This window comes from Elephas maximus, chromosome 3 (genome assembly GCF_024166365.1).
Source record: "Elephas maximus indicus isolate mEleMax1 chromosome 3, mEleMax1 primary haplotype, whole genome shotgun sequence".
Classification (NCBI taxonomy): Eukaryota; Metazoa; Chordata; class Mammalia; order Proboscidea; family Elephantidae; genus Elephas; species Elephas maximus.
This window is the reverse complement of record NC_064821.1, coordinates 47,819,041-47,845,124: the sequence shown is the minus strand read 5'-3', so window position 1 is coordinate 47,845,124 and position 26,084 is coordinate 47,819,041. Positions and strand designations below refer to the sequence as shown.

The 26,084-nt window shown below is 43.2% G+C and overlaps 1 protein-coding gene across 7 annotated transcripts in view; it reads left to right on the top strand.

Annotated features, from left to right (window-relative positions):
• The window catches only part of RERE (arginine-glutamic acid dipeptide repeats), a 483,116-nt gene that overhangs the window by 384,811 nt on the left and 72,221 nt on the right, over positions 1 to 26,084 (top strand). For all 7 annotated transcript variants that reach the window (XM_049877802.1, XM_049877803.1, XM_049877801.1 and 4 more), the window contains one exon: positions 11,589 to 11,669. In XM_049877802.1, coding sequence (XP_049733759.1) covers positions 11,589 to 11,669 — 81 coding nt within the window. The remainder of the gene's footprint in view (positions 1 to 11,588; positions 11,670 to 26,084) is intronic.

Genomic DNA, 26,084 nt, shown 5'->3' with positions numbered 1-26,084 from the left:
AAACTAGCCAGTTCTCATTTGACTTGAAAGTCCACTGAAGCATACTTTTTGATAGTCACCCAGTGACAGTGCTTTTTGCTAGGCCTGTAATAATGAAAGGACTTCTGTGTGTTCAACATAATCTTCTAAACTCAGGGGGACGTTGACAAAGACATATAGAATGGCTCAATGGCCTTTGCTCGTGGGCCCAGTTGGTATGTAAACCATCCAACGTGAGGTCTTTTTCCCATTGGGCATGTAGTCTTTGAATGAAAAATGAAGTGAATTTTATTTGACATTTGAGACCGCCTGGGAAGGAGCCCTGGTGATGCAGTGGTTAAGTGCTCAGCTGCTAACAGAATGGTTGCAGTTTGAACCCACCAACTGCTTCAGGGTAGAAAGACATGGCAGTCTGCTTTCATAAAGATTATATAGCCTTGGAAACCCTATGGGGAAGTTCTGCTGTGTTCTGTTGTTGTGTGCCATCAAGTTGATAGGGTTGCCATGAGTTGGAATCGACACGACGGCAGTGGGTTTTTGAACGGGTCAGGGAATTATTGGCTTCATCCTGGATGTTGAGCTGACATCATGGAGTGAATGGCTTGGTTTCTCTAGTGGGACTTGTAAGTTTGAATTGAGAGGAAATTCGGGCATCTAATTATTTCATAGGTGGCAGTTAGCAAGTCAGAAACTTAACAGTAAATACATTGCAGGAGATGGTGAGTCAAACTGGAGAGTAGATGAAGAGAGAACAAATAGCATTGTGGGGCGATTAAGCCCGCTCCCCTCCAGATCCATTCACCTGTTCACGCAAGCGGTGGTTGTTGATCACCTGCCATATGTGCCAAGTGCTGTTCTAGGTGCTGGGGATATGGTTGTGGACAAAACAAAGCCCCTTCCCTTGTATGTACAGAATCTTACCATATATCATATCATACAGTGATAAGAGCTGTGTGTAGACTAAAGTTATAAAGAGTTGTGAAACATGCAGATTGAGGAAGTCTAATTGGAAGATTATCAATGGTTCATTTAAGCTGTTTTGTGGGGAAAATTTTAACATGGATATGCAGCATACATTCTTTGACACTGTTTTTGGTTTAAGAATTTTACGTTAGTGTGTATATAACGTTTCCTTTTAAGGTGCTTTTTTTTTTTTTTTTAATTCCTCTAATATGAGTAGATAAAAAAGAATGTTTTCTGCACCTAGAGTCCAAGCAAGCAAGTAATCCCCCCCTTTTTTTTTTTTGAAATCTTGTTTACTTCTCCACTGTTACTAGGAAAAAGGAACATAAATCTAAAATTGATTAAAATTTTGTCTCCATCATACCAAACATGCATTGTGTCTTGGGGAAAACTCTAGGACCAAAAACAGCATTCATTCAGCCATCCAACAAGTGTCATATTGCTTGGTTCCTATCTACTAGCTACTCCTTGCGGATTACAAAGACGTAAAACACTTAGCTCTTGCTGGAAAGGAGTCCACCGTCTGGTGGGAGATGGGTAGACACTCCAATGGCAGTAGTGTTGTTAATTCTAACAGTAAACACAATTGTTGTCTAGGGAAGGGAGAGAGCAAAGTGGACCCCATGGTGGGGATGGAATTGAAATTGAATTACTCCTAGCTCAGTGCCTATGATCTTGACCCAGTGTTTTCACTGTAAGTAGTACTCAATAAATATTAGTTGATTTGATGTATTTGTATGAGCAGAGGGGAGAAGAAAAGGCATTTGCGAAGACCCAGAGAATGGAATCAGGAGGGGGAACTGCACTAATTACTTGACTACAAGGTTGAATAGGTGACTGCGAACCAATTGTGGTTTGAACCTGCTAGCAATCACTGCAGGGTTTCAAAGAAGAGGGCATATTAATATGCAGAATGGGAGGAGCGGAGAGACACTGAGGCCTGGGAAGATTAGTGCAGTAATCCCGCATGGAGTGACATGGACCTGCAGTCAGCAGAGTCGCCGCAAAACCAGAAAGGAACACACCAAACAAGAATGAATCCAGAGGATTTGGGGATTGATGGAAGTGGTGGGAAAAGGAGCGGGAACAGGAACAGAGGAAAAGCTAGGGATTTCTTTCAGGAGAACTCTGCTGCAGTTGAGAGCCCTAGGGACACAGGAAACTAGCTAAGAGAATGTGAGCTACCCCACTGAGAGAAGTTGGGGAGATTTGAGGTCTTAGATATGTGAATTAGGGAAAAGTTACAGATGGAACTTTAAGGCAAACAGACTTGATCCTATGACAGATTCTGATGGGAAGTGGTGAGGATAGGTGTCCCCAGATGGAGCTAAAGTTCTGCAAAGTTACTGAGGTGGCAGACTTTAGGCCCCTTGGGCTTTGGGGTGGATAGAACATTTCTGGAAGGATTTAGTACCTAATGAGACTCCAGGTAACTGTCCTTCATAAGAACTCAGCAGTTGAGGTGAAACTCTCTAGTCAGTGGTTATGGAATTGGTTGTGCTGGGGGATCTTAGGGTGCATACAGGAAGGGAATACAAGAGCTCAGCACTGGTGCATACAGTAAGGTGAGGGGGGATAATGAGTCCAGTTTCTGTCAAGTAGATTCCCATTGCTCATGACAGGCCTTTGTCAAAGTATCTGGAGGAAGAAGGGGGATGCCTGGAGGGACCTACCCCCAGTAACGCTGGATCACCGCTAGGGCATGTATTAATACGTGTTTCATGAAATTAGCACATAAAAACACTTAGCAGCTCCCACTTACTGTGCTAGGACAGCTCTGTTGTCACTGGCATGGCTTGAATGCTTGCCCTGATGGTGATTAGTGATGGCTTTGGGTAGGATGGAACCCTGGTAGCACAGTGATAAAGAGCTGTGGCTGCCAACTAAAAGGTCAGCAATTGGAATCCAGCAGCCACTCCTTGGAAATTCTATGGGGGCAGTTGTACTCTGTCTTATAGGGTCACTATGAGTCACAATCAGTTTGGTTTTTTGGGGCAGGATAGAATGGACCCAGTGAGACCTACCTTGGAGAGTGTACTGTGGCAAGTATGGCACTTGTGCTAATACCCCGCTTCAGCATAGAGGCCTGAGGGAGCTGTATGGGTGTGGGTAACTTGAGAAAGTTAGTTCTCTGAGTTCATAATTGGGCTGCCTTGAAGAGGAGGGATGCCTAGGACCTATCGGTGTCCATGTTGAGATGATGATGTCCTGCAACCATGAAGACTTAACTCTGAATAGAAAGTATAGGTTCAAGTCTTAACTTGGGTGAAACATCAGATATAGGGAGAGATTTGAGAATCATCAAGAAAATGTGATTGTTATTTAAAATTATTATCCCGTTTGCTGTCTTTAAACTATTGTTACTAGCTTCTGAGGATAATGCTGATAAATTGTCCAAAAACTACATAAAGTGGAGTGAGAAATCAGGATCAACATATTGCAAATCATGGAAATGCCCACCATGGCTTGCTTGCTGAATATGAGTTTTGATACATGTCCTCCCAGCAAATTGATTCTGGCACTGTTTGTTGAAAAAATAGTGCCTTACTCAGGTCACTCTTTTGTTAGTATCTTAAATACTAAAAAACCAAAAACCAAATTATGCATCTTAAGGCAGGGTCACCAAAATAGAAGAAGACCCTCAATGAGATGGATTGACACAGTGGCTGCAACAATGGGCTCAAGCGTGACAATTGTGAGGATGGCGCAGACCGGGCAGTGTTTCATTCTGTCATACGCAGGGTCGCTATGGGTTGGAACTGACTCGACAGCACCTAACAACAATAAAAGGTAGTATCAACAGTAAAAAGAAGGAACTGCGTTTTAGATATGGGGTGATGGGAGTCTATAACAACAGGGTTATATGGGTGAAATGCTAATAAGTTTTCATCTAGTGGTCGTCAGTAAAAGCCGCTGATCAACAGGTAAGCATCACATAATACAAATGTTTGAAAAAGTGCCAATTTCTCGTACCTGCCATCAGTATTCTCATTACCAAAGGACCCCATTTGGGACAGTCTTGATTTTCTTCTGCCTCTCTCTGCCTTCAGAAGAGCAGTGGATCTACTCCCGTTGCTCACTGCTTGGCTTACAGTGTCACTTGTATCTCGACTGGGGGGCACCGTGGTTTGCTTACTTGTAGGTCCGCCTGCTCTTTAGTCCCCTGAAAACTGATAAGTTATTAACATTAAATTTTGGGCAGAAAACAGGGTAGAGCAGAAGGAGCCATTTTCACAGTGGGAATGATTTTAATACCTACAGTGTTTTCCAAACAGTTATGTAAGAGGACTGAGTGGAAGTCGCTTTGCAGAAGTCATGGTGAGTTTCTGACTGTGATACACTAGTTAAAATTCACCAGAGGCAGTTAATTTTGAAAGCTCTCAGCCAGGGGTTAATGCAGAGTTATCTTTTAGCCATTTCTGTAGCTTCGCCTCTCTCTCCTGCTTCTCTTCCCTGCTGCAGACACAGGTCAGACCCAGCACTGGAGTTGACACAGAGATGAGCCGAGCTGGGAATGTCACATGTAGATGAGTGGATACCACACTTGCTCTTTGAAAGATTTACTCTTTGCCCAGGAATTTTGTATGTGCTCTCCAACTAGATATTCAGAATAATTCTTTTCAGATAGATGGGGTGGAGTCTGTTTATTTATTTACTGCCAATTTAAAAGATGAAAAAATTGAGACAAGAATAAGTTACAGGAATATAGCCTTTATTTGCCTGTTTACAGATTTATTTTTTTGTGCATTTGGTATGACACTGAAGACATTTTGAGACTGTCTTTGAAACACTTAAAATCCTGAAATGCAATTACAGACAACAGACACCCCATTGCATCCTGATCTGTGCCCTTCCCTTCACTCTACTCCTAGGTCCCACCCTGCCTCTGAGCCTCCCTGTTTGTTTTCACTTGCCATCCCAAAGACTTGGTGACTGATTAGTTTTCCCATCTGTGAAATGGAGATATTAATAAATAGCTCCTACCTCCTAAGGTGGTTGTGATGATCACATGAGTCAGTGCATCTAGGTCACACAGTAAGTGGCAGCCATTTATTGTTGCATAGGGCAGTGCTTCCCTACCTTTTCCATACTGTGGCACATATAAAAATTGATGATTTTTGTGCAGAGCAGTAGGGTTAATGATGGAGTTACTTATCTGAGGCCCTCACTGCCACCCCGAGGGCTGGGAGGGTCAGCATGGGGAGGCTCACGTGGTCATTGCCCACACACACTCAGGCCTGGCAGGCTCTGGCACAGGGGCAGGCCAGAAGTAGCATGAGGAGCTTTTGAACCTAGTATAGTAAGCAATAATGTTATTGCATTTTGACCCGATGATTTTTATTCCTGTTAGTACCTCCCATTTCAAAAGTGGCTGTTTCGTTCGTGAAACAGAGGAGAAGACTAGATCCCAGGACTTCTGAGCTTGGTTCTTACATTCTTTCTATTCTACCAAAAATGAGGAACAGAGATTTCCAGATTATGTTAAAACTTAAGTTCAACAATACTGTGTTCAGGTAGTGCTTTTAAAGCCAGGAGTTAAATTTTCTGTACTAGGAACTTATATATATATATTTTTTGGAACTTATAGGTAGGTAACTCCTAATGGTGATATATAGTTTTAGCTCGGTAATGGAAAACTGTTACAACTGGGAGCACAAGTTGGAACACAGTCATGAACTAAGTTTTAAAACAAAGCAAAGAAAAATCTCCTAGCCATAAATGTATCTTTACTTTGGGATGTCATCTGGCTGTGGGGATTCAGAAATAAAAAAGGACTTGTTTGTTTTCCCAAGGAGCGTCCAGTCATATTGTTAGACAAGAGCAGCACCAGAGAAACAAGTGCCAGCCACCCCAAGATATTCACAGAACCTGCTTGTCTGAGAGTGGCTGCAAGCCTTGTTGGAGCGTAAGAAGTGGGGCTGCTCAGCACTAGGAGCAGGAACTGAGCTGAAGTTACTTGTTGCCTTTTAAACGAAGACATTCTTCTTTCTCCTTCACTCTTGGTATTCTGATATTTTAATATGTATACACTGTCAGGGACAGAAAAGTTAGTGGAGGTAGAAATAATTCCTGATTCCTTGAATTTCAGCGCTGGAAATGCTGAATGCAGAGGGGTATTAAGAAACAGATTACATTCATGAAAAAAAAAAAAAAAAAACCCATTGCTGTCAAGTTGATTCCAACTCATAGCAACTCTGTAGGACAGAGTAGAGCTGCCTCATAGACTTTCCAGGGAGCAGCTAGTAGATTCGAACTGCCAACCTTTTAGTTAGCAGCTGACCTCTTAACCACTGCGCCACCAGGGATCCTTAGAAGTTTATACTCCATTGCCATCGAGTTGATTCCAGTCAATTCTGACTCATAGCAACCCTCTAGGACAGAGTAGAATTGCCCCATAGTTTCCATGGAGTGCCTGGTGGATTCGAACTGCCAACCTTTTGGTTAGCAGACATATCTCTTAACCACTATGCTACCGGGGTTTCCATAGAAGCTTATAGTACCTGTCTATTTATAAGTTAATAAGGAGCCCTGGTTATGCAGTGGTTAAGCGCTCAGTTGCTAACAGAAAGGTCGGTGGTTCAAACCCACCAGCCACTCTGCAGGGGAAAGACTGGCAATCTGCTTCAGTAAAGATTACAGCCTTGGAAACCCTATGGGGCAGTTCTACTCTACCCAGTAGGGTCACTGTGAGTCAGAATCAACTCAATGGCAATGGGTAACAGGTATTTATAAGTTGATAGTGTTAATCATTAAATTAAGGCCTTAAAAACCTCATGGTCTTCATTTGAAGAAAGATGAATTTATAGAGGGAAAGGAGACCAATGCCCCAGAAACCTGTTTAACATATTGATCTATTCCAATCATTGACTACTCTGAATGGGTTGGCTTTGTTTCATTTTTAAAAGCTACTCTACATTTCTGGTAAACCACAAGGTAAAGGCTGGTCTCTGAGAAACAGATGTTTTGCTAGTTTTGAGGCGTTGTGGCTTTCCATAGAGAAGTAACAGTACAGGCCACACAAAGCTTTTACTTCCCTTTTTTTTTTTTTAAGTGAGGCCGATGGTGCTTTGGTCTCAATAGCATAGTGTTGGTATACATTAAGAGCTGTGGTACATCTGTCCTCACACCATCAAATGCCAGATTCATATTTCTGGAAATAGTTTTGAGATGTCTATGAGATATTAAGTGAGTATTCCCAATGGGTTTAGAGCATAGATTTTCTCTTAGAAATACTTGATGATATTTAGAGCCAGTGGAATGGTGGAGATCATCTTGGGAGGGAGTTTGGAGAGCAGAAGGCCTAGAATGAAACCTTGAGGACACTCCCAACATTTAGACGTTAAGTAGAGAACTAGGCCAAGTGGTAATGAGGAAAACCGAGAGAGTATGGTACCGTGGAGCCAAGGTCAACTCTGTCATCAGAGGTCAAAATAGGCCCTTCAGTTCTTACCAGTCCATGTCTACTGTGACCACCCTACCACAGACTCTTCATTGTCTCCTGGCTTGTTTCACTTACATATCAAATACTTGGTGAGCACCAACTGCCTAGTGTTATAGGGAGGCAAGGTCATAAAAGATATAATTCTTGCCCTTTCAGAGCTTATAGACTCTATGGGTAAATGAGGTGTTATAAATTAATAAATGCCAAATGAATGGGAGGGAGTGATCATTTTGGAGTAGGGGGGATTTGAGTTTGGATAGACATGGAGGTATCTTGGTAGGCTATCGAGAGGAGCAGAAAAGGTACCCTAAGTCTTGAACTCAGAGGTCACAGTGTGGGTCATAGGGCATCTGGTTGGAAAGGTAGGCAGGGACAGGATCTTGGATGGCCTTGAATTCAGGGCCCTCTTGCAGAGGTCAAAGTGCTATTCTTAGGTGTGGGCTGGGGGCAAGACAGTGTGAGAGTCACATGCTGAAATCTGTGGTTTTGAAAAAATCCTTAGCAGAGGCTTATAAGATGGCTGGAATGGGTAGATGAGTCAACAGGCTAGCTATTAGTACCTGGCCTGGGATCTCACAGTAGAAAGGAGGGCCTTGAGAGACCTTTCTTAAGGGAAGAATACTGAGGACTTGGTGATTTGATATTGGGGCTAACAGGAAAGGGCAGGGTCACAATAATGGTACCATGACAGAATATGATTGTAGGCTCTTATCTCCATTTTACAGAGAGTGTTGGCAGTTAAGAACATGGATTTTGGGGCTAGATTTTGCTTGCGTTTGAATTTTGGCTTTGCCTCCTAAGAGTTGGATGACCTTGGTCTGGTTATTTAACTATCTATACCACAGATTCCTTGTCTGTAAAATGGGAATAATACTAGTGCTTCCTTCTTAGATTGTATGGATTTTGAATAAATACATGTGGTTGGTGCTTAATGATTATTAGTTGAATGGATGATCTTCAGAGGATTACATCATAATAAATAGAAGAGTAGGAATTTGAACTCAGGTGTGTCCAACTCTGTCACATTAGCCAATGTCCCAGAATCAGCCTTTCTCAGATGCTGTCTTCATTGTGCTGGCCCCTCCTAGTAAATCTGTTGTGTATCACTTGGCATCAAGCCTACATTCAGGTTTCGTGGTTCTGCCATTCACTATCTGACTCATGCCAGATTGTCCACCTCAGCTCCATTGGACTTTCTCTCACATAACTCACCTCCCATTCTCCACCTGTGCCTTTCATGGAGGGCCCTCTCACATCCCCTCCACCTCTACAAATGCTGTCCAACCTTCACCATTTGGCCCTTGCCCCACTGGCTGGGTGAATGCATCCAGGCTCCTATGGACTACTTGAGTCCACCCTTATTCTTGGCACCTTTGCTGCACTGATGAGGTGCACCTCACTATTCTATGCTTGGCTGGATAATGTCTTGGATTGTTCTGTTACAACTTCATACATTGGTCCTACTTACGAAAAATGAATCATAGTTTAGTAAAGGTCCATGGCTACTTTTTTTAATCCCTCCCAGCAGTGCTCGGTAAATACTTAAGTACTTAAAGGGTGGATTCCAAACCAAAAAACCCATTGTCATTGAGTTGGTTCTGATTCATAGCGACCCTGTAGGAGAGTAGAACTGCTCTATAGGGTTCCAAGGAGTGGCTAGTGGAAGGGGTGGATTAAAAAGCATGAATTCTGATGACTGAGGTTGAATGTGCAAGTAGTTGGTCTTCCTCATTTCTCACCTGCACTCTCTCACCAACCTCTTTAACTAGCCTCTATGCATTGTAGCCAGTCTGTCCCCAGTCCCCATTGTATGCCACACTACCACCTGGAGCAGTCCTTCCCCAGTCTTCCCATGTAATGCTCATGTTTAACCATCTCCATCAGCCTACAATTAGGACTATAACTCTTCAGTGTGGCCTCAAAGGCTCTCTGCAATCTGAGCCTCCCCTACCTCTTCAGTCTTATCTGCTGGCACTCCATTCTGCACATCCTGTCCTCCTGGCAGTTCCCAGAGTGTTCTGTGTGCTCTTCCTGGCCCAGGCCTCTGTTGGAATCCCTACTGGAGCCCACCTGGAAGGCTCATGTTCTTCTTTGTCCTGTCTTCTGAGACCTCAGCAAGCAGAATAAGTTGCTTCCTTTTCCTGTTCCTCCCACTGCTCTTTGTTCCTCGGACCCTCTTCTTACAGGCCATGAGCAGCATCTGTTGACATGCCTGCCTCTGGCCTGGAGCTCCTTGAGGGCAGGCCCATCCCAGGCCTGTCTGTACCTCCAGTGCCCAACCCACTACACAAGCGGCTCAGGATGTGTGTTGATCATAGAATCATCATTTTTCAAGTAACAAAAGGTCACTCTTCAGACTAGAGAGTGTGCTGCTTGTGTCCTGACGGATTTTTCCTTTGAACTATATGAATTATATTGAGAATTAGCAATAATGAGTCATATATTAGAAAGGGGTGAAATTCGAAAATGTAGAGCTTTCAGAACTGGAATAGGAGGTTGCAGACCAGTCTTGCAGGCCCAGCCTGGCCCCTCGCCGAATTGGCCCGGCTGGTTGAATCAGTGAAGTCTTCACCGCACGAGGAGTGGGAGGGACGCTTCTTCCCGGTGGGCAGGTGATTTATTGGCTGGGAAGCTCCGCGGTGATTTAGTTGTGAAAAGGCTCCCAGCGAGGTGCCGGTTAATGTCCGGGGCCTGGCGAGAGTGGACGCCTAGGTGCATCGTCCCAGCGTCGCAAAGCTGGAAGGGAGTGCCGGGGTGGGGGTGGGGGGGTCGTTGGGGCCAGCCCCCCACTTCGCTGCCCGGGGCGCTGGGTGGGGCTGGTGAGAGCCCTGCTATCGCGCCGCTAGCTGTCCCCCGGAGGGCGGAATGGTGACCGCGCGGCTGGGGCTGAGCTCCGAGAGCAGGGCCCCGAGTGCCGCGCTGCGCTCCCCGGGGCCCGCGGGCGCACCCTCGCCGCGGTAGGAGGAAGTTTGGGGGCTTTGCTGCCCTGGATTTTACTCCCGTTCGGAGTGGAGAAACTGAGACACGAGTCACGAGAGGCTGGAGCCCCGGGGCGGGGGCTGGGTGGGGGCGGCGGCGCGCTGATCCAGGCCGCCTTTTGCAGCCGCCCGCGGCCGCGCCGGCTCTGCGCCGCTCCAGCCTCCTCCCCCAGCGGCGGCAGCCCCAGCCCTGCGCCCCCCGCGCCCCGTGCCCGCCGCGCGGCCCCGCCGCGGTCACACGCGAGCCTCCTCGGCCGCCGCCTCCCTATGCTTTGTGGAGCCGGAGCCGAGTGACAGGCGGCGGCCTCGGCGGTGGTCTCTTGCGCCCGGACTGTGCGGCCGGCTTGGCCCCGCATACCTGTGGCTGACGGGGGCCCCGGGGAGGTGTGCGAGTGTCGGCCGCACGCGCGCGTGGAGGGACCAGGCTTCGCCCCCGAGGTGGGGGCCTGGGCAACGGAGCTGCCTCCACCGGGGCGGGGAGGGAGTTGCCTGGGAGGAATGGGACAAAGTGAAAGTCTCCCGGCTGGGTTTGGGGGAGAGTCTGAGACTGCTAAGGAAATGGGGGCGGGGAGGGGAGGGTGAGGGAAGCGTCAGGAGGAAGGAAGGGTGCCCAGCATTCTTTATTCGGTGGCTCGGAGTGGCTTTTAATGACGGAGATGGCAGGGTAGGCCAGCAGGGATTTGGGCTCCCAGTGGGCTTCCGCGATGTCGGTGCTTTCCTGGTGAATTCTTCGGATTAACGGAGGGGCTTTTTAATCCCCTCGGATGCCTTTCTGGAGAAGAGTCACCAGGTTTGGTTCAGTTTCCCTCTCTCCTGCTCGACATTTCTGGGAATCTTCATTCTCAGGTGAAGAGCAGTTGTGCTGTTTTCTTGAAACACGGAGCCCGTTTGCTGTTTATACCTTCGTGGACCAATGCAGACACTGTGTTTGGTGCCACGGAGGGGACAGATTGCTGCTTAGCTTCCGACAGGGGACGTTCTTCTCTTCAACGCAGTGACCTGTGTGGTGTGCGTGGGATGGGGGGTCTGATGAGGCGTCCGGGGCCTGCCCTGGCCCGTGGGTCCCAGCGGTGCTGCCGAAATATTTCTCCCACCCAGACTAGTCAGTATTCCCTAGCTAAGACTTTTTTGTGGTTGTTATTCTGCTGATTGCAGACATCTTTGCTTTGCTGACATCCTGTTTTGTTTTTGGTTTTTACATTCCATTTTTGTTTCTTTTATCACAGAAACGCTTCGTTAAGGGGCTCAGGCAGTACGGCAAGAACTTCTTCAGAATTAGAAAGGAGCTGCTTCCCAATAAGGAAACAGTGAGTACAATCAGACTTTGTGTAACTTGATTTTTTCCTCTTTGCTCTTGCTGCTTCTCAGCATTTGATCTTATGAAATGGTCTCCTTTAACCCTGTGTGGTGCTCAGACTCAGGCTGCCCTCCAGGACCCTATTTGTTTACTGTCCTTTCAGTTTTAGCTCATGATTTTAGACATTAGATTATGCCTATCCCTCTGGAGAAAGCAGACTTCTGTTGTAACTGTAAGAACAGAAAAGTCTTTGGGAACAGAGGGTTAGTTGGTGGTGGGAGTGGGGAATTAACATTTAATTTTAAATACAGTAGCTGAAATAGGAAATGTCATTTATCAATAGTTTGGATTTGGTAATTGGCAAAAGCTATCAACCAAACCCACAGTAGAATTTAAAGGTTTGTAGCCAAATACACTATGAGTTATATTGGGAATTTTTCTCTATTTAGTGTTGCTGTGTTTTGAGGAGTAGTTTTTATATACTAGCCCTAAACGTTTGTACTTTTCATTAGACAAATACACAGGGGTTCTTATAAGTTGCTTAAATGGGGCTTTTAAAAATTCCTTTGATATTCTACTAAGCTGTGAGTCACATCTGACTAAATACTCCTGACAAACGTGGGGTAAGAGAGTTTACTGAGGAAGCTTCAGAGTGAAGTTAAATGAAGAGAATGCTGGGGGAGGGGTTCAGTCTTGTTGACCTATAATTGCCTGCCCTCCAGATCTTTTTCCAGGTAGTTTTTTTAATGGAGGAGGTGGGGAAGAGTCTTCCTTCTAGGTGGAGTAGGACCACCCACTTCGCAGTATTTGCTGGGACCCAGAAATGGGAAGAGCGCTCTTCAGCGCGTGGGGGCTAGGGGGAGTATTTAATCTGCTTAAACATCAAGCTGTTTTTTTTTTAGGGAGTAGAGGGAGGATATGGAAGAAGAAATCCATTCTAAAAGTGGATGGGTTTTTTTGTTTTTGTTTTCTAATTGGATGGTGTTTATGGATTTTCTCTTATTATGATTCTGTTTTTTAAAAATGAGCTGTTTCTGGACACTTTTTCTATATAATACCTTAAGAACAATGATAGCTCATAGCAGGGGGAAGAAGAGTTCTGAGATTTCATGTAAAATTGATGGTTTGCGTCAGTCGATGCTAATTAGATTAAACTGTTAATATTTATTATACATCCAGTTATGTTGAGATGGCTCATCTTGAGAATGGTTAAAGAAAGGGAGAACTGTTATATAAACATTGATCAAAATGTATGCTATGTAATTATATACAAGCAACATATTTATTGTTTTTTATAGAACAGATGGGAAAGAGATGTTTAATGTGGAACAGTGAAAGGGGAACACAACTTTTCTCCGTGTTGTAGTTATTTGAAGTTTGATATGTACTTTTAGAACTTGAAGTGCCTTTACCCTAATTGTAGGGATGTTGGTTTGGCTGAGTGAAAATGAGAGCGATCCGTCAGTAGATATGTCCTGAAGATGTGATAGGCTAGATTCTAACCTCTCAGTACATTCTGTTGATCCCTGTGCTCTGCTCAAAATGGCAAACCATGAAGAATTTGATATACGAAATCTCTCAACAAATATTTTATCTTTTTGTTTAAAAAAAATTTATAACAAGATTAAGCATTAAATATGAGAACTACTATCTAGCATTTGGAAACAGTAGGTAATTTTATCTAGCATTTTTCTCTCTTCAGTAGAAATGGATCTGAATAATCTTCAACCTAGGTAAGGCTCTTCTAATCCAGTTTTCATCTCTTCTCAGCTGTCCCTTATTACTGATGATGTCGGACTCAGTAAATAGTCTTTTCCTTTTGAGCTAGTTCTCTGATCTTCTTTCCCAGGCACCTCTTTCTTGAGACATTGAGACCCTTCTCCATCACTCCTCTGCTGTCCCTGTTTACCAATCATGTGGCCCCTTTCCTTACTTTTCCTCTGGCACCCAGCAGTCTTCCTGTGTTTCCAGCATCTTCCTCAGGGTGGGGCCACTGGAATTGATGGGAGAGTTGTTTCTGGATGGGGGAGGGGGGTGATCTTGGCTTGACCTTTGCTAGGCATTCCTAGTGTCCTGCTGTCATTTGCATTGAATCTGTATTTTAATCAGCTGGAAGTTGCACTCATTTTACATTTTCCTAGATTATCAGCATAGCCATGCTAATCATTCACAATCTAGGGGGAGGGGAGGACAAAGGTTATTGCTCATTTTTACTGCAGAAGAAAAGAAAATTTTCAGGTACCAGTATTCTTGGTTTAAAGCTTCCTTGGAAAAATCTTATGATCCTGTTCCTTTTTATAGCAAATACGTTTTTTGTTCTATCTACCAGAATTATTAACTGATTTATTTGCTGTTCTCAAATGACTTGAAACATCAGAAGGGTGTCAGCATCCAAAAGAAAACGCCTGATTGGGCATCGGAGTGAGGGTCAGCAGACCTGTGTGCTATTCTTGGCCTTACCGGTAACTGTAGTACTCTGATGATCTCTTTTAACTGTTGGTCTGCCTTGAAGGAGCCCTTGTGGTGCAGTGGTTAAGTGCTCAGCTGCTAACTGAAAGGGTCCCAGTTCGAATCCACTAGCTGCTCCGTGGGAGAAAGACATGGCAGTCTGCTTCCACAAAGATTACAGCCTTGGAAACCCTATGGGGCAGTTCTACTCTGTCTTATAGGGTCACTATGAGTCAGAATCAACTTGACAGCAATGGGGTTTTGCTTTGTTTTGTTTTTTATGGGAAGGGGGTCTGCTTTGAGCTATTCATTGGGAAATTCAGGTCAAATCCTGACAAGAACTGGGAAATTATTTTCTATAATAATGTTTCTTTGTATGAGGGTTTTGTTGGTACTACAATCTTTTTATAAAATGCTTGGACATCTTCTGCTGTTGATGTGCCTGCGAGTGAAGTGATGGTTCTTACCTGTGCCTCCCCTGCTATGGGACCTGACATAGGGTGTTCAACCTGTCTCTCCTATAATTTCTGTGTCTGTAAAATAGGGTGATAATTCTTGCCCCCTAGAATTGTCATGGAGCCCTGATGGCGCAGTGGTTAAGAGCTGCGGCTGCTAACCAAAAGATTGGCAGTTCAAGTCCACCAACCACTCCTTAGAAACCCTATGGGGCAGTTCTTCTCGGTCCTGTAGGATCACTATGAGCCAGAATCAACTCATCGGCAACAGGTAGTAGGTAGAATTGGTGTGAGAATTTAAATGAGATATTGTCTATAAAAAAGTTCATAAAAACACAGATGATTTTTCTTCTTATCTACCCTGTATACTACATACAGTAGCTAAATATTATGAAAAGTACAGTTACTTACTTTTCCACTTCTAAACGTATTGACCCTGTATTAAAAAAAAAAAAAAAAATTATCTGTTTTTCATTAACCTGTCTTGCCAAAACCACTTTTAATTGAAAAACTAAAGGGAGTAGAAGGTAGTGGCTAGCTTAAAGGCTGTATTTCCTGGGCTTTGAAGCTCTGTTGAAGAGACTTCCAGTCTTAACAGTTCATTCAGTGCAGTGATGCTATGTCAGAGAAAGGTTCCTGGTAGACATGGGTATAAACAGCTTTTCTAACTCTTTTGGTTTCTGGTGTTTATTACAAAGGAGCTAAATCTGGCTTTCCTCTGGATACTGTTACCCACTGAAGTGGGAATAGTGGCTCTGGTTGTGGAAAACCAACATGTTTATAGAGGTTTAGTTGAATGGATATTACATGTTAACCTCACAGTACCCAAGAGAATAAATGGAAGTCAAATGTTTTAGTATCATGGTTGTGCAAATACCCTATAGTTTATTGTCTTTCTCCTCAATTCTCCCTTTTCTCTAGAACTATTTGTGTTGCCTCAATATGCTTGTAGGTTATATAATTAGTTTGTAAATTACGGTAAGAAGTCTTGGCAGAGCATCTCAGATTCACCTTGGCTGTTTACCTCTTCTCCCTCAAGACACAGTTTGGCCTGAACCACATCAGAGTCTTGTGTGTTAGTACATTTGCATAAATCACAGTGAGCTGAGCTGTGTAGCTGAGCTTCGGAGAAGATCATGGGGGACTGGGCCTCTTAGCTTTGCTTTGAGCACTGTCACTTGATTGTTGGGAAGATGAATTACATGACCTTTGATATTAGCACCTGAAAAAATAGGCGGCTTAATGTAGATAGGTAGATACTAGTTGCCAATAGGTATAGATATATATAAACGTGTATATAATATATGTTATACAGTATAAACATATGTATATAATGTGTTATATGATCAGTGAAGTTAAATCTTAATTACCTCATGTTATGAATACTCCCAAGTAATGGATGGTTCAAAAATAATTTTGATTTTTATTACACTGCAATTTTCTTCAAAACCTTGAGATGATTACTCAATTGGCAGCAGCACATATCTTCTTGCAGGCTGAGAATGTGTTTGTATTATTTGAACCAAAGACTTTCCATGTCTGGCACTTGGATGATTGTCCCTTGAATCCTGGCCTTTGTGTACAGCTCTAGCTACTGTTACTCAGACAAATTCAGCTAGTGTTTGATGGTTGACAGGGAGCACTTAGTGACCTGGCACTGCCGTTCTTGTCTCAGGTGCAGCATAGGTTAGCCAGAGGACAATTCGATCTGCCCCCAAAGCCCTAGCTTTTGGAGGGAGACAGAAGGTAAAAAGGCATATACTACACTCTCACCCTCATTGCTTTAGCTTCGTTTTTGGGCACCTAGACCAATAAAGGCTAAGCTCATGTTATTTCTAAACCCAGTTGGTGGTGCATTAATATTTACTATGCTAGAAACTCATTTTCACTCACTTCGCATTTCCAGAGCTAAACATTTTGCATAGTTCAACTTTTTAAAATTTGGGGCACCCACTGAGCGTTGTAATGGGGGGGTACCTATAAAGGAGGAGCAAGGCACCATCGCTGCCCCCTGGGGAGGTGGCATTCTAGCCAGGGAGATGAACCACTTACATGCTGCGTTGCGTGGTGTAGTATGTGCTAAAGGCCCTGGTGGAGGTTCAGAACCCACAAAATGAACACAGAGGCTAGGGGCTTCCGGAAGGCCCTTGCAGGGTATGGCCATTTGAACTGGGACTTGAAAGAAGGACACGATTTTGACAGGCCATGGTCAGGAGGGTACAGGAAAAGTTGCTTTCCAGCTGGAAGAAGTATCACGAGGAAAGGCATGAAGGTAGGAAATCGTGAAATGTGTCCAGCAAGTACACTGTAGCATGGCTGGAGAGAAGGTTGCATGAGCTGGTTCACTGAGACTTAGTCCATAATTGTGGCTTAGAGGTCAACTGGCGGACCTTGAACTCTCTCCAGAAGTGTGTTTGGGTAGAAGAGAAGTGAGAGCTAAGCTACAAGACCATCTTCTCTTGAGCAGCACATACAAGATGGAAACTAGAGAAGAGGCACTTGTCGTAGCTCAGTCTTCAGGAAGACAAAAAATTAATTTGTGAGCATGCAAGTCTGCTTTCATCTTGGTTTTCTATACTGAACATGTGTCACTGTTTTTTGAATGGAAGCAAGAGCCCAGTGAAGGCAGCCAGTTTTGATGTGGTTTTGTTTTGTTTTATTTTGAACTTTGGATACTGGAATGAAAAGTATTGGAGATTTAAATTTTTAATTTGGGAAATAATAATGAAAATTATCCACCTTTCTCAGCCACATTTCTGGAAATGATTCTATTAAATATATATATAAGCACTGAGTATTAGTTCTTTTCTTCAGGCAAAACGTCTTTTACATAGGGCGTATTTTCCCAGCAAAGAACAAACACTGTTGAGAAAGGATTTCAAGACTGAGTAATCAAGATACTGTTAATACTAAGAGGGTTAAAAATGACTCTAGTATTTCAGTGTGAGCTTTCAGCATGAAGTTTTATTTAACCTCAGATTATAGCTTTAGGTAAACAGTTTTCTAGCTTCAGTAATGCCTAATCTAATGTTACATAACAAAGTACGGACTTCCTGAATAGGTTGATACCATTGAGAACAGGCAAATGTGTTGTAGCTACATAATGATACTTTATAAAGTCTCTAGTTTTAAACCTAGTACCTCTGCTACAAATATCCAGTGTCCTTGCTATTCACATTGAGGTGCTCAGGCCAGCATCAGCACCTGGAGCTTATTTAAAAGTGCAGAATGGGGATGGAGGGGGAGGCATTCCTATTGAACCAGAATCTGCATTTTGATAAGCTCCTCTGGTGATTCAAAAGGACTTTAAAGTTTAGGAAGTGCTGCTGTTTATAGTAATGCAGACTTGGAAAATCCTATCATGCCTGACCCAAGCCATGGTATATGCCTCATATGCATGCAAAAGCTGGACAATGAATAAGGAAGACAGAAGCATTGATACTTTTAATTTATGGTGTTGGCAAAGAATATCATGAACTGCCAGAACTAGCAATTCTGCGTTAGCAGAAGTACAGCCAGAGTGCTCCTTGGAAATGAGGATGGCAAGACTTCATTTTACGTACTTCAGACATGTTATCAGGAGGGACCAGTCCCTGGAGAAGGACATCATGCTTGGTAAAGTAGAGGGTCAGCGAAAAAGAGGAAGACCCTCAAGGAGAGATGGATTGACACAGTGGCTACAACTGTGGGCTCAGACATCGCAAGGATTGTGAGGATCGCACAGGACTAGGCAGTGTTTCCTTCTGTTGAACATGGGTTGCTATGAGTCAGAACAGACTTGATGACACCTAACAACAACAACAAAGCCTATGTAGACATTTATTCTATTAAAATTGTAAATTGTTTCACAGGGCTGGATTTTGTTTTTCATGTTATTACAAAGTATTTCAAACATACAGAATAGGGTCAGGGCTTATTTTCACTATCAATGATACGATTTCTTTAATAGCTTCCGTCTTCCTCTCTTTCACGCCTGCTTTTTCCTAGAAGCACAGTTGTAACGCCGGCCTTATTTCATATAAAAACCAGTCCTTCTCCTTACCTTGTGGCATCTGATCATAGGATGTGAGTTAGACTAGGCTAGACCCTGTTTTAATATCAAACAGAAACCTTTTTATTTGAAAGGATGACTGTCTCTTATTGATATGAAGTTTACATATCAGGTTTATAGTATTTTCAGGTTTTGTCTTCTTTCACTGGCATCCCTTACACATGAAAAATATAAGTACTTTGAGGGCTTGGCAGGATAGGCACAAGGAGAAACCTTTGTATGCCATACCTTTTCCATTAATAACTTATTCTCACATAGATGAAGACAGCTAGAATTTTCCATTCGAGGCAAAAGTGATTGCCAGTATAAACAGGCACTGCATTTTGGCAGCAACTACTATGATCCTATAGCGATTCCAGTGCAGGGGGTTTGTTCCTATTAAAATGGAGTAGACGCTTGAATCTGTTAACCTCTGATAACCTAAACTGTATGGATATTTGACTGGGCAATGGTCCTGTTTTGACTACAGTAACTGAAGAGAGATTGGCTGGTTCTCTTGTGTAAGTAAAGCAGTTAAGTAATTTGCATGTAAGAAACTTTTAGTGTAGATGTTGGAAAGAAAAGGAGGCCTTAAAAGTTTAGGAGAATTTTTTTAGCCAAGGGCCTTAGATATATGCTGTTGTCTGTCCCCAGCCTTATCCTATGTATCAGAACTAGTGGGAATGGCATGAGAGTGCTTTTAATTATATGAAATGTGTTACTTGTAGAAACTGCACTCAAACGAAAAACACCTTGGACTTTTAAAGTTACTATTGAACGAAATGCTGCTTACAAGGGTGAAATTTATATGCTCTTGGTATTCATTAGCCTGTATTTCTTATGATTTGACTGGCTCTTGGTTACCTAGGTGACTTTTAGGTGGAGACATTTATGACATTTAACCCTAAATAGACTCAACCATTTTTATAAGCTAGTAAAACAAATGGAAGGTTTGAAATGGTCTTTAAAAAGAATTACAAGTTGTGATTACTGTGGTTATATTTTATATTCAATGTGTTTATCCACTCAGCTCACTTTTTATATCATAAGATACCTTTTAGCCTCATAAGATCTGTGAGCCCATTTTGACTTGAAAACCCTGTTTGCTGATGTTCTAAAAATCTTTCTGTTAGAAAACGGATATTAAAATGTGTCTTGAATAATTGGTTTATTTTAATCTTATTTGAAGTTATACCCTTGAGCAATTCACTTAGGAAAATTAAAGTAGAAATTAATTGTATTGTTTTGAAACGTGAAGTAAAACGTTAACTACAGCCTTATTCACATGATTCATAGCTACTCACCAGTGGGAAAGCCAGCTACCCCCTCCCCCCTAGTTTTTTATTTCTGTTTCACATAATTCAAAAACCATTAATTGTGTTAAGGAAACAGGAAAATGCAGGATAAACTTTTCTAGAGACACTAGAATTCCATTAGCTAAGTTTTCTTTTTGAAATGTTTAATTTTCCAATTAAATTTCAGTATCAGTGATCCTTGCTTTTTTTCCACTTCGGAAATATGATTGTTCTGCTTACAGGTCATCTTAAATCCTTTTTGGGTCCTTTAAATTGTGTCATCGTAATTCCCAGGATTTGGCCTTTGAGATGTCTAAAGCATCAGAGTTATAAAAGTTGGGAGTTTCCTGGGACCCTTTGATAACCCAGAGCCTGTGCTGTATAGGGTGGGATATCTGAGTTGACTGTGTCTTAGTTTCCTAGTGCTGCTGTAAGAAGCGCCACAAACAAATGACTCTATTAGAGAACAGAAATTAATTTTCTCACAGTTCTGGCAGCTAAAAGTCCAAATCTGGGTTTTGTCACTAGCTTCCTTGTCACTAACCCTGGGCATTCCATGGGTCTTGGTGATCGCCACATGGCATCTGCCTTTGATTGTTTGTCTCTGTGTCTATGCTGCTCTTTATAACTCAGAAGTGATTGGATTCAGGACACACCTTACACTGTTATGACCACATTAACATAAAAAGAAACCTCTGTTTCCAAATAGGATCACATACATCCACAGGTATAGGGGTTAGAATTTCAACACATGTTTTGGTGGGACACATTTAATCCATATCAGAGTGAGAGGGTACTTACCTTCATGGAACTCAGTCAAGTAAAGGGGTCAGCCAGGCTTCTGTTCTTTTCTGGAAAATTATAGTCACTGTATAGAGAGTGTCCAGACTCATTTATAGAGGTCCTGCTCTCCTGCATGTCATTGGAGGCCAGGTGAGCCCTTTCCTATATGGTCCGATTGCCATAACACAGGCTCATCTCTCTTAGCAGAATTTTATCTTAGCCCTGTACTTTGAACTTTGCTTTGTCTTTACTTTGATGCATTTCTATACACATTTAGAGGTGTTTGTGTTTATATAGAATGTAAGGCCTGCACGGTAGGGACCTCATCGAAACACCTTTTTATATCCCCTCTGGGATCCTGGTGGTGCATTGGTTAAGAGCTACAGATGCTAACCAGCAGTTCCAGTCTACTAACCACTCCTTGGAAACCCTATGGGGCAGTTCTCGTCTGTCCTATAGGTCCACTATGAGTCAGAATCAACTCAACGGCAGTGAATTTTTTGTTCTGTTTATATCACCCTTAGTGTCTTATAACAGGCCTTTACCTAATGTTTGTTAAAATGAAATACGTGTGTGCGCGTACTCACGTGCACACACATATGGGGATAAAACTGCGTTGTAACCATAGCCATGTAATTATTGGTCCTAAAAGTAGATTAAAACTCCTCAATGCTTTTAAGAAAAAATTTACCTCATCTTTTGTTCTGTGTTCTCATAATCTACTTGAATGCTGTTTTAAAGACCAGAACATCCCAGGCCTTGGACTTCGTGTAATGGACAGAAAATCCTTGCTAACTCGAGAGTCCAAAGAGAGTAGAACTAGGCCTTGGGGTTCACTGCCACACTGGACCTTCCTGTTTCTGTTTATCACAGGCAGTAAATCAGCTTACTCTTTGCACACTGGTTCTGTTTTCTAGCTTATGTATTTATAAGATTGAAACCCATTGTTTATTTTTCTCAGCAGGTTTATTGAGTGAGTCAAGAATAAAATATTGTTTTAAGCAATAGAGTAAGCCATTAGCCAGTTGCAGCTTGGCTTCAGAACGACCGGTAAAGTGTGTTTGTATATGTGTGTGTACACACGCGAGTGCTGGAGATGAGAGCCAGGGGAGGTGGAGGAGGTTCAGTGTTGCCAGATTTCTGCAGCTTTGAAAGGTTCTGATGACTGTTTATGGTTTTTTTTTTTTTCCCTTCTCTTTTCAGTCTGTTAGTGAGTCACCATCATATGTCATTTTTTATCTTGAAAACAGCCTCTGGAATTTTTATCCTGTGCCTCTGCTGTGTGAGTGAAGCATCACTGAGGATGCTCTGAACAGTACACCCACTCCTCACTCATCGACAGTTAGGTTCCAAAGACCAGGTCGTTAAGCAAAAATCGGCCTTACATGGAAAAGGAGGATTTTTATTTTCTGTTTTCAGATCATCCTGTTGTCCTTTTTTTTTTTTAAGAAAACATGATCCTAGAAGTAACAACAGCTAAGATTTACCGATGTGTCATCACTGTGATGAGTCCAGTTATGGATCATTCCTCTGTGGAGAAGGAGGTTTGGAGGAGATAAAGCTGGATAAAGCCGGCCTGTGTGACTGGAGGGCCCACAGTTTAACCATTTCACCTTCCTCCTGTGCTGGCTCAGAGCTTCCCTTGCGGAGCCACCTCCAGGGCTCATTCCCACCCCTGCAAGCCCTGCTTTCACAACCCTGGAGCCTGCTCTGCCCTCTAGGCCTGGTGAGTCACTGAGGGTCTGTGCTTCCTGCAAGGGCACTGGGAGCCTGGCTCACTTTGGATGTCATTAAACTCACAGACATTTTTTCCAAATACCATCTCCAGTGCCTCTCTCTTTCCTTCCTTCCCTCCCCACAGCAGTTTTGAACTGCAGGGCTTTGGGCTTCATAGGACCTGGGAACCCAGAACAGGCGCTGGCTGGCCTCACGGCCGTGGAGGAAGCCGGCACTGTGTGGCAGCTGGACGTGGTGCCTTCGCAGGCAGGAGGGCACGGGGCAGTGCTGCCCCCCTTCCTGGGGACCACCGGGAGACCCCCCTCGAGGGCAGGGATGCCCCGCAGCTTTTGCCACCATGCCTGCCTTCTTGTTGATGCACAAAAGAGTCAGAAAGTAGATTTTTTACTGTTGTCGTAAATGTGAAATGTTGGATAATGAGACAGTAAATGAGAAGTAAATGTATTTATATAGATTCAGATTTCCTCCTGTGATGCTTTGGTTATGAGTTTTCAGCTGCCACCAGTGTCTCTTTGTTCCCATATTCTGGGTTTAGATTTTTCTTGAGTATGGCCAGAAATAGCGACTTTTTGGTGTTTGGTTGTTTGGAGGGCTGGAGCAGCATATGTCCAGCCAGTGCCTTTGGGATTTGGTGATTATTGATTTAGGTACGTGCCTCCTAAGATCAAAACTTGGTTCTCCTTGCCGCAAATACTCTGTTTTGAAAATGTGCTAATAAGAAGGTGCGTTGAATCAGGTCAGTGGTTTGTGGCCTTGTCAAGAGAGGTGTTCCAGCTTTGGAAGGAGAATCTGGAACTTGTATAATGATAGGAAGAAATGAAAGGAAATAGGCCCAGCGAATGGCCAGTTTCAACATGGCCATTTTCAGCAGAGCAGGCAGCCAGTGAGTTGGGGTCAAACTCTCTAGACATTCTGAGAACGTGAGTTTTTAATTAAAAAAAAAAAAAAAAAACTCTTCTGGTAAATTTTTAAATTGGCTCTGTCTTTTGCGTTAACTTACTTATTAAAACTCAAAGTTCTTATTTCTTTTGACCATGTAAACCTACCAAGTGTCTCAGGAGAAAAGCCCATCTGCCTCTCTGTGCCATTTTATGTCCACGAGGATAATGCATTTAAAGGACAAATAATGCTTCTTTATGTTGTCATTTTGTATTTATATTAAGATATGCAAGTTTGCAAATAATATCCATTTGTCTAGTATGTTCGGCTTATATGCAAACTAAAGTGTATTTTCTTTTGCACTGTGTTCTGTTCTAATTACCAATTTCAAATTACAGTTTTCCCATATGCTAAGTACTTTACCTTACCAGGTATGTCTGTAAATACTTATATTTGTTGTATAGTTTCTCTAGAAATCAGTGATTTAGGTTGTTTAACTAGATAGTGTGAATGTAAAAAGTTTATAGTATATTCCTAATACCAGTTTTTCGGCAAGAACTTACCGAGCATGTTGCCCCTGGTGAGAAAATAAGAGACATGGCTCTGCTCCCTGGGATCTCTCTGTTTGGTTACCACAGTGCAGGTTGGAGGGGAACAAAGTGCCTGGTTGTATATGGACACTCAGTGTTGATGGGAGTCAGAGGACCTGAAGATGAGGGCTTGGGGAGTCATGTGCATCCTTGAAAACATGGAGTTAAGGTCTGAAGTTTTGGAAGGATAACCTATTGCCATTGAGTCGATTCCGACTCATAGCGACCCTATAGGACAGAGTAGACCCGCTCCATAGGGTTTCCAAGGAACACCTGGTAGATTGGAACTGCCAACCTTTTGGTTAGCAGCAGTAGCTCTTAACCACTATGCCACCAGGGTTTTCTTTTTGAAGGATAGGTAGGTGTTTTAAAATGTTAAAACTTGTTTGAAGTGCCTCGCCAAAGCATGATCCTTGAAGGGTCCTCGTGGTCTATTGACGTATTTTTCCAGTACCTGAATCCTCTGCAGCATTCTTGACAAAGTGACTGCCCTGCTGCTTCTGAACATCTAGTAACATTGAGCTCGTTAAATGCAATGATAGTTCTTTTGGGCCACTCCATTGTTTGAAATGTCTTCCTTTTAATGAGCTGAAATTTGAACCACCTTACCTTCCATATTGTCCTGGTCCTGCCCTTTGGAGACATGCTGAATAATTGCTATCACCCTTCTTCAGCTGTTGTCAGGGTAGTTTCCATGCCCCCACCCAGGTTGCTGGCTCTGTGCTGTCCAAGCATGCTTCTGCATCCTCCATCATTCTAGGTGAACTCCTCCAGGCCTTTGTAGTTTGTGTCTCTCTAATGCTATCCACGCAGAAAAAGGAGAACATGGCAGACAGCCCCAGCAGCATAGAGCAGACAGACCGCTCCCACTCCCTGTCCCCAAGTTCAGCAAGGCATAGGTGTCAACTCAGTGCCCACTCACTAGTGTGGTACTCAGTCATGTTATAGATTCTGTTTATTCTGTTGAGCTGAGCCCATCTTGAGTATTTTTAACCCAGTTATCATTTCCTACATTGAGAAAGTGTTAATACTAGGACTTAATAAAAGGTGTTACCTGATAGAGCAGTACATCCCCAGACTAACTGTCAATTAGGCCTTTTTAATGCCTGGAGCTGACCCAAACCACAGTGTGATCATGCGTGAAATAGTAGTCTTTTTTCTCATGGGATAGACCATTAGCTTTAATCACTGCCCCAAACCCAGGCACTCCCTGGGAACCAGGACCATGCTGATCATATTGGCATCATTCCTATATGTTTTGGTAAACTGTGGCTGAAGATTAAGAGAACAGTCATTTAGCAGACATCTGTTTGCTGCTTTTGTTTCAAACCAGCTGTTGAAAGAAAGCTCTCCTCCCACCCACCCCCTAAATAAAATTTTGGAAATATGCAGTCCACAGACTAAATAAAGTGGGAGCCCTGGACTTTCAGGTGAAATCGTTGCTCTGGTGCTTGCTGTCAAGTTTCCAAATGGATTTTCTGCCTTTCTCCTCCCTGGATCCCTTACTTCCACTTCCAGATTAGTGGGGGGAGGACTCCAAAAAATACCATTATAGTAAATGAATCCTGACAGTAAGGAGCACTGGTAGTGCAATGGTGAAAGTGCTCGACTGCTAACCGGAAAGGTCTGTGGTTTGAAAACCACCAGTGTCCTGTAGGACAAAGATGTGGCAGTCTGCTTCCGTGAAGATCACAGCCTTGGAAACCCAATGGGGCAGTTCTGTTCTCTCCTTCAGAGTCGTAATGAGTCAGCAGTGGGTTTGTTTGTTTTTTATCCTGATGGTATGGGTAGCTCCACTTCTCCTCCCTCACCTGGTCTTATAATAAGCTGAGTAACAGTCTGAGTAGGTAGTCTAGCATTTTACTCTGTTTACTGTTGCTGAATAACATGAGAGCAAGGTCAACTTTTAGCAACCCTATAGGACAGGGTCCACATCTTTGTCCCATGGAGAGGCAGCCAAATGCTTAACCACTGTACCACCAGGGCTTCTGAGAGCAAGCTCAGAAGGTCATATAACTCATCTTCACAACCATAGTCTGGGATAAGGGCAAGTGCTTAGATTGGGTTGACCATTTCCTGTTCTTAACTGCCGTACTCCCTCTGCTGGTTTTGAAACAACTAATGCTTCTGCATCTTGTGTTCAAGATGACATGGTCTGTTTCCCTGTCTTCACCTTTGTGTGTTGAAGAAAAGCAAGAGAACCTTTCT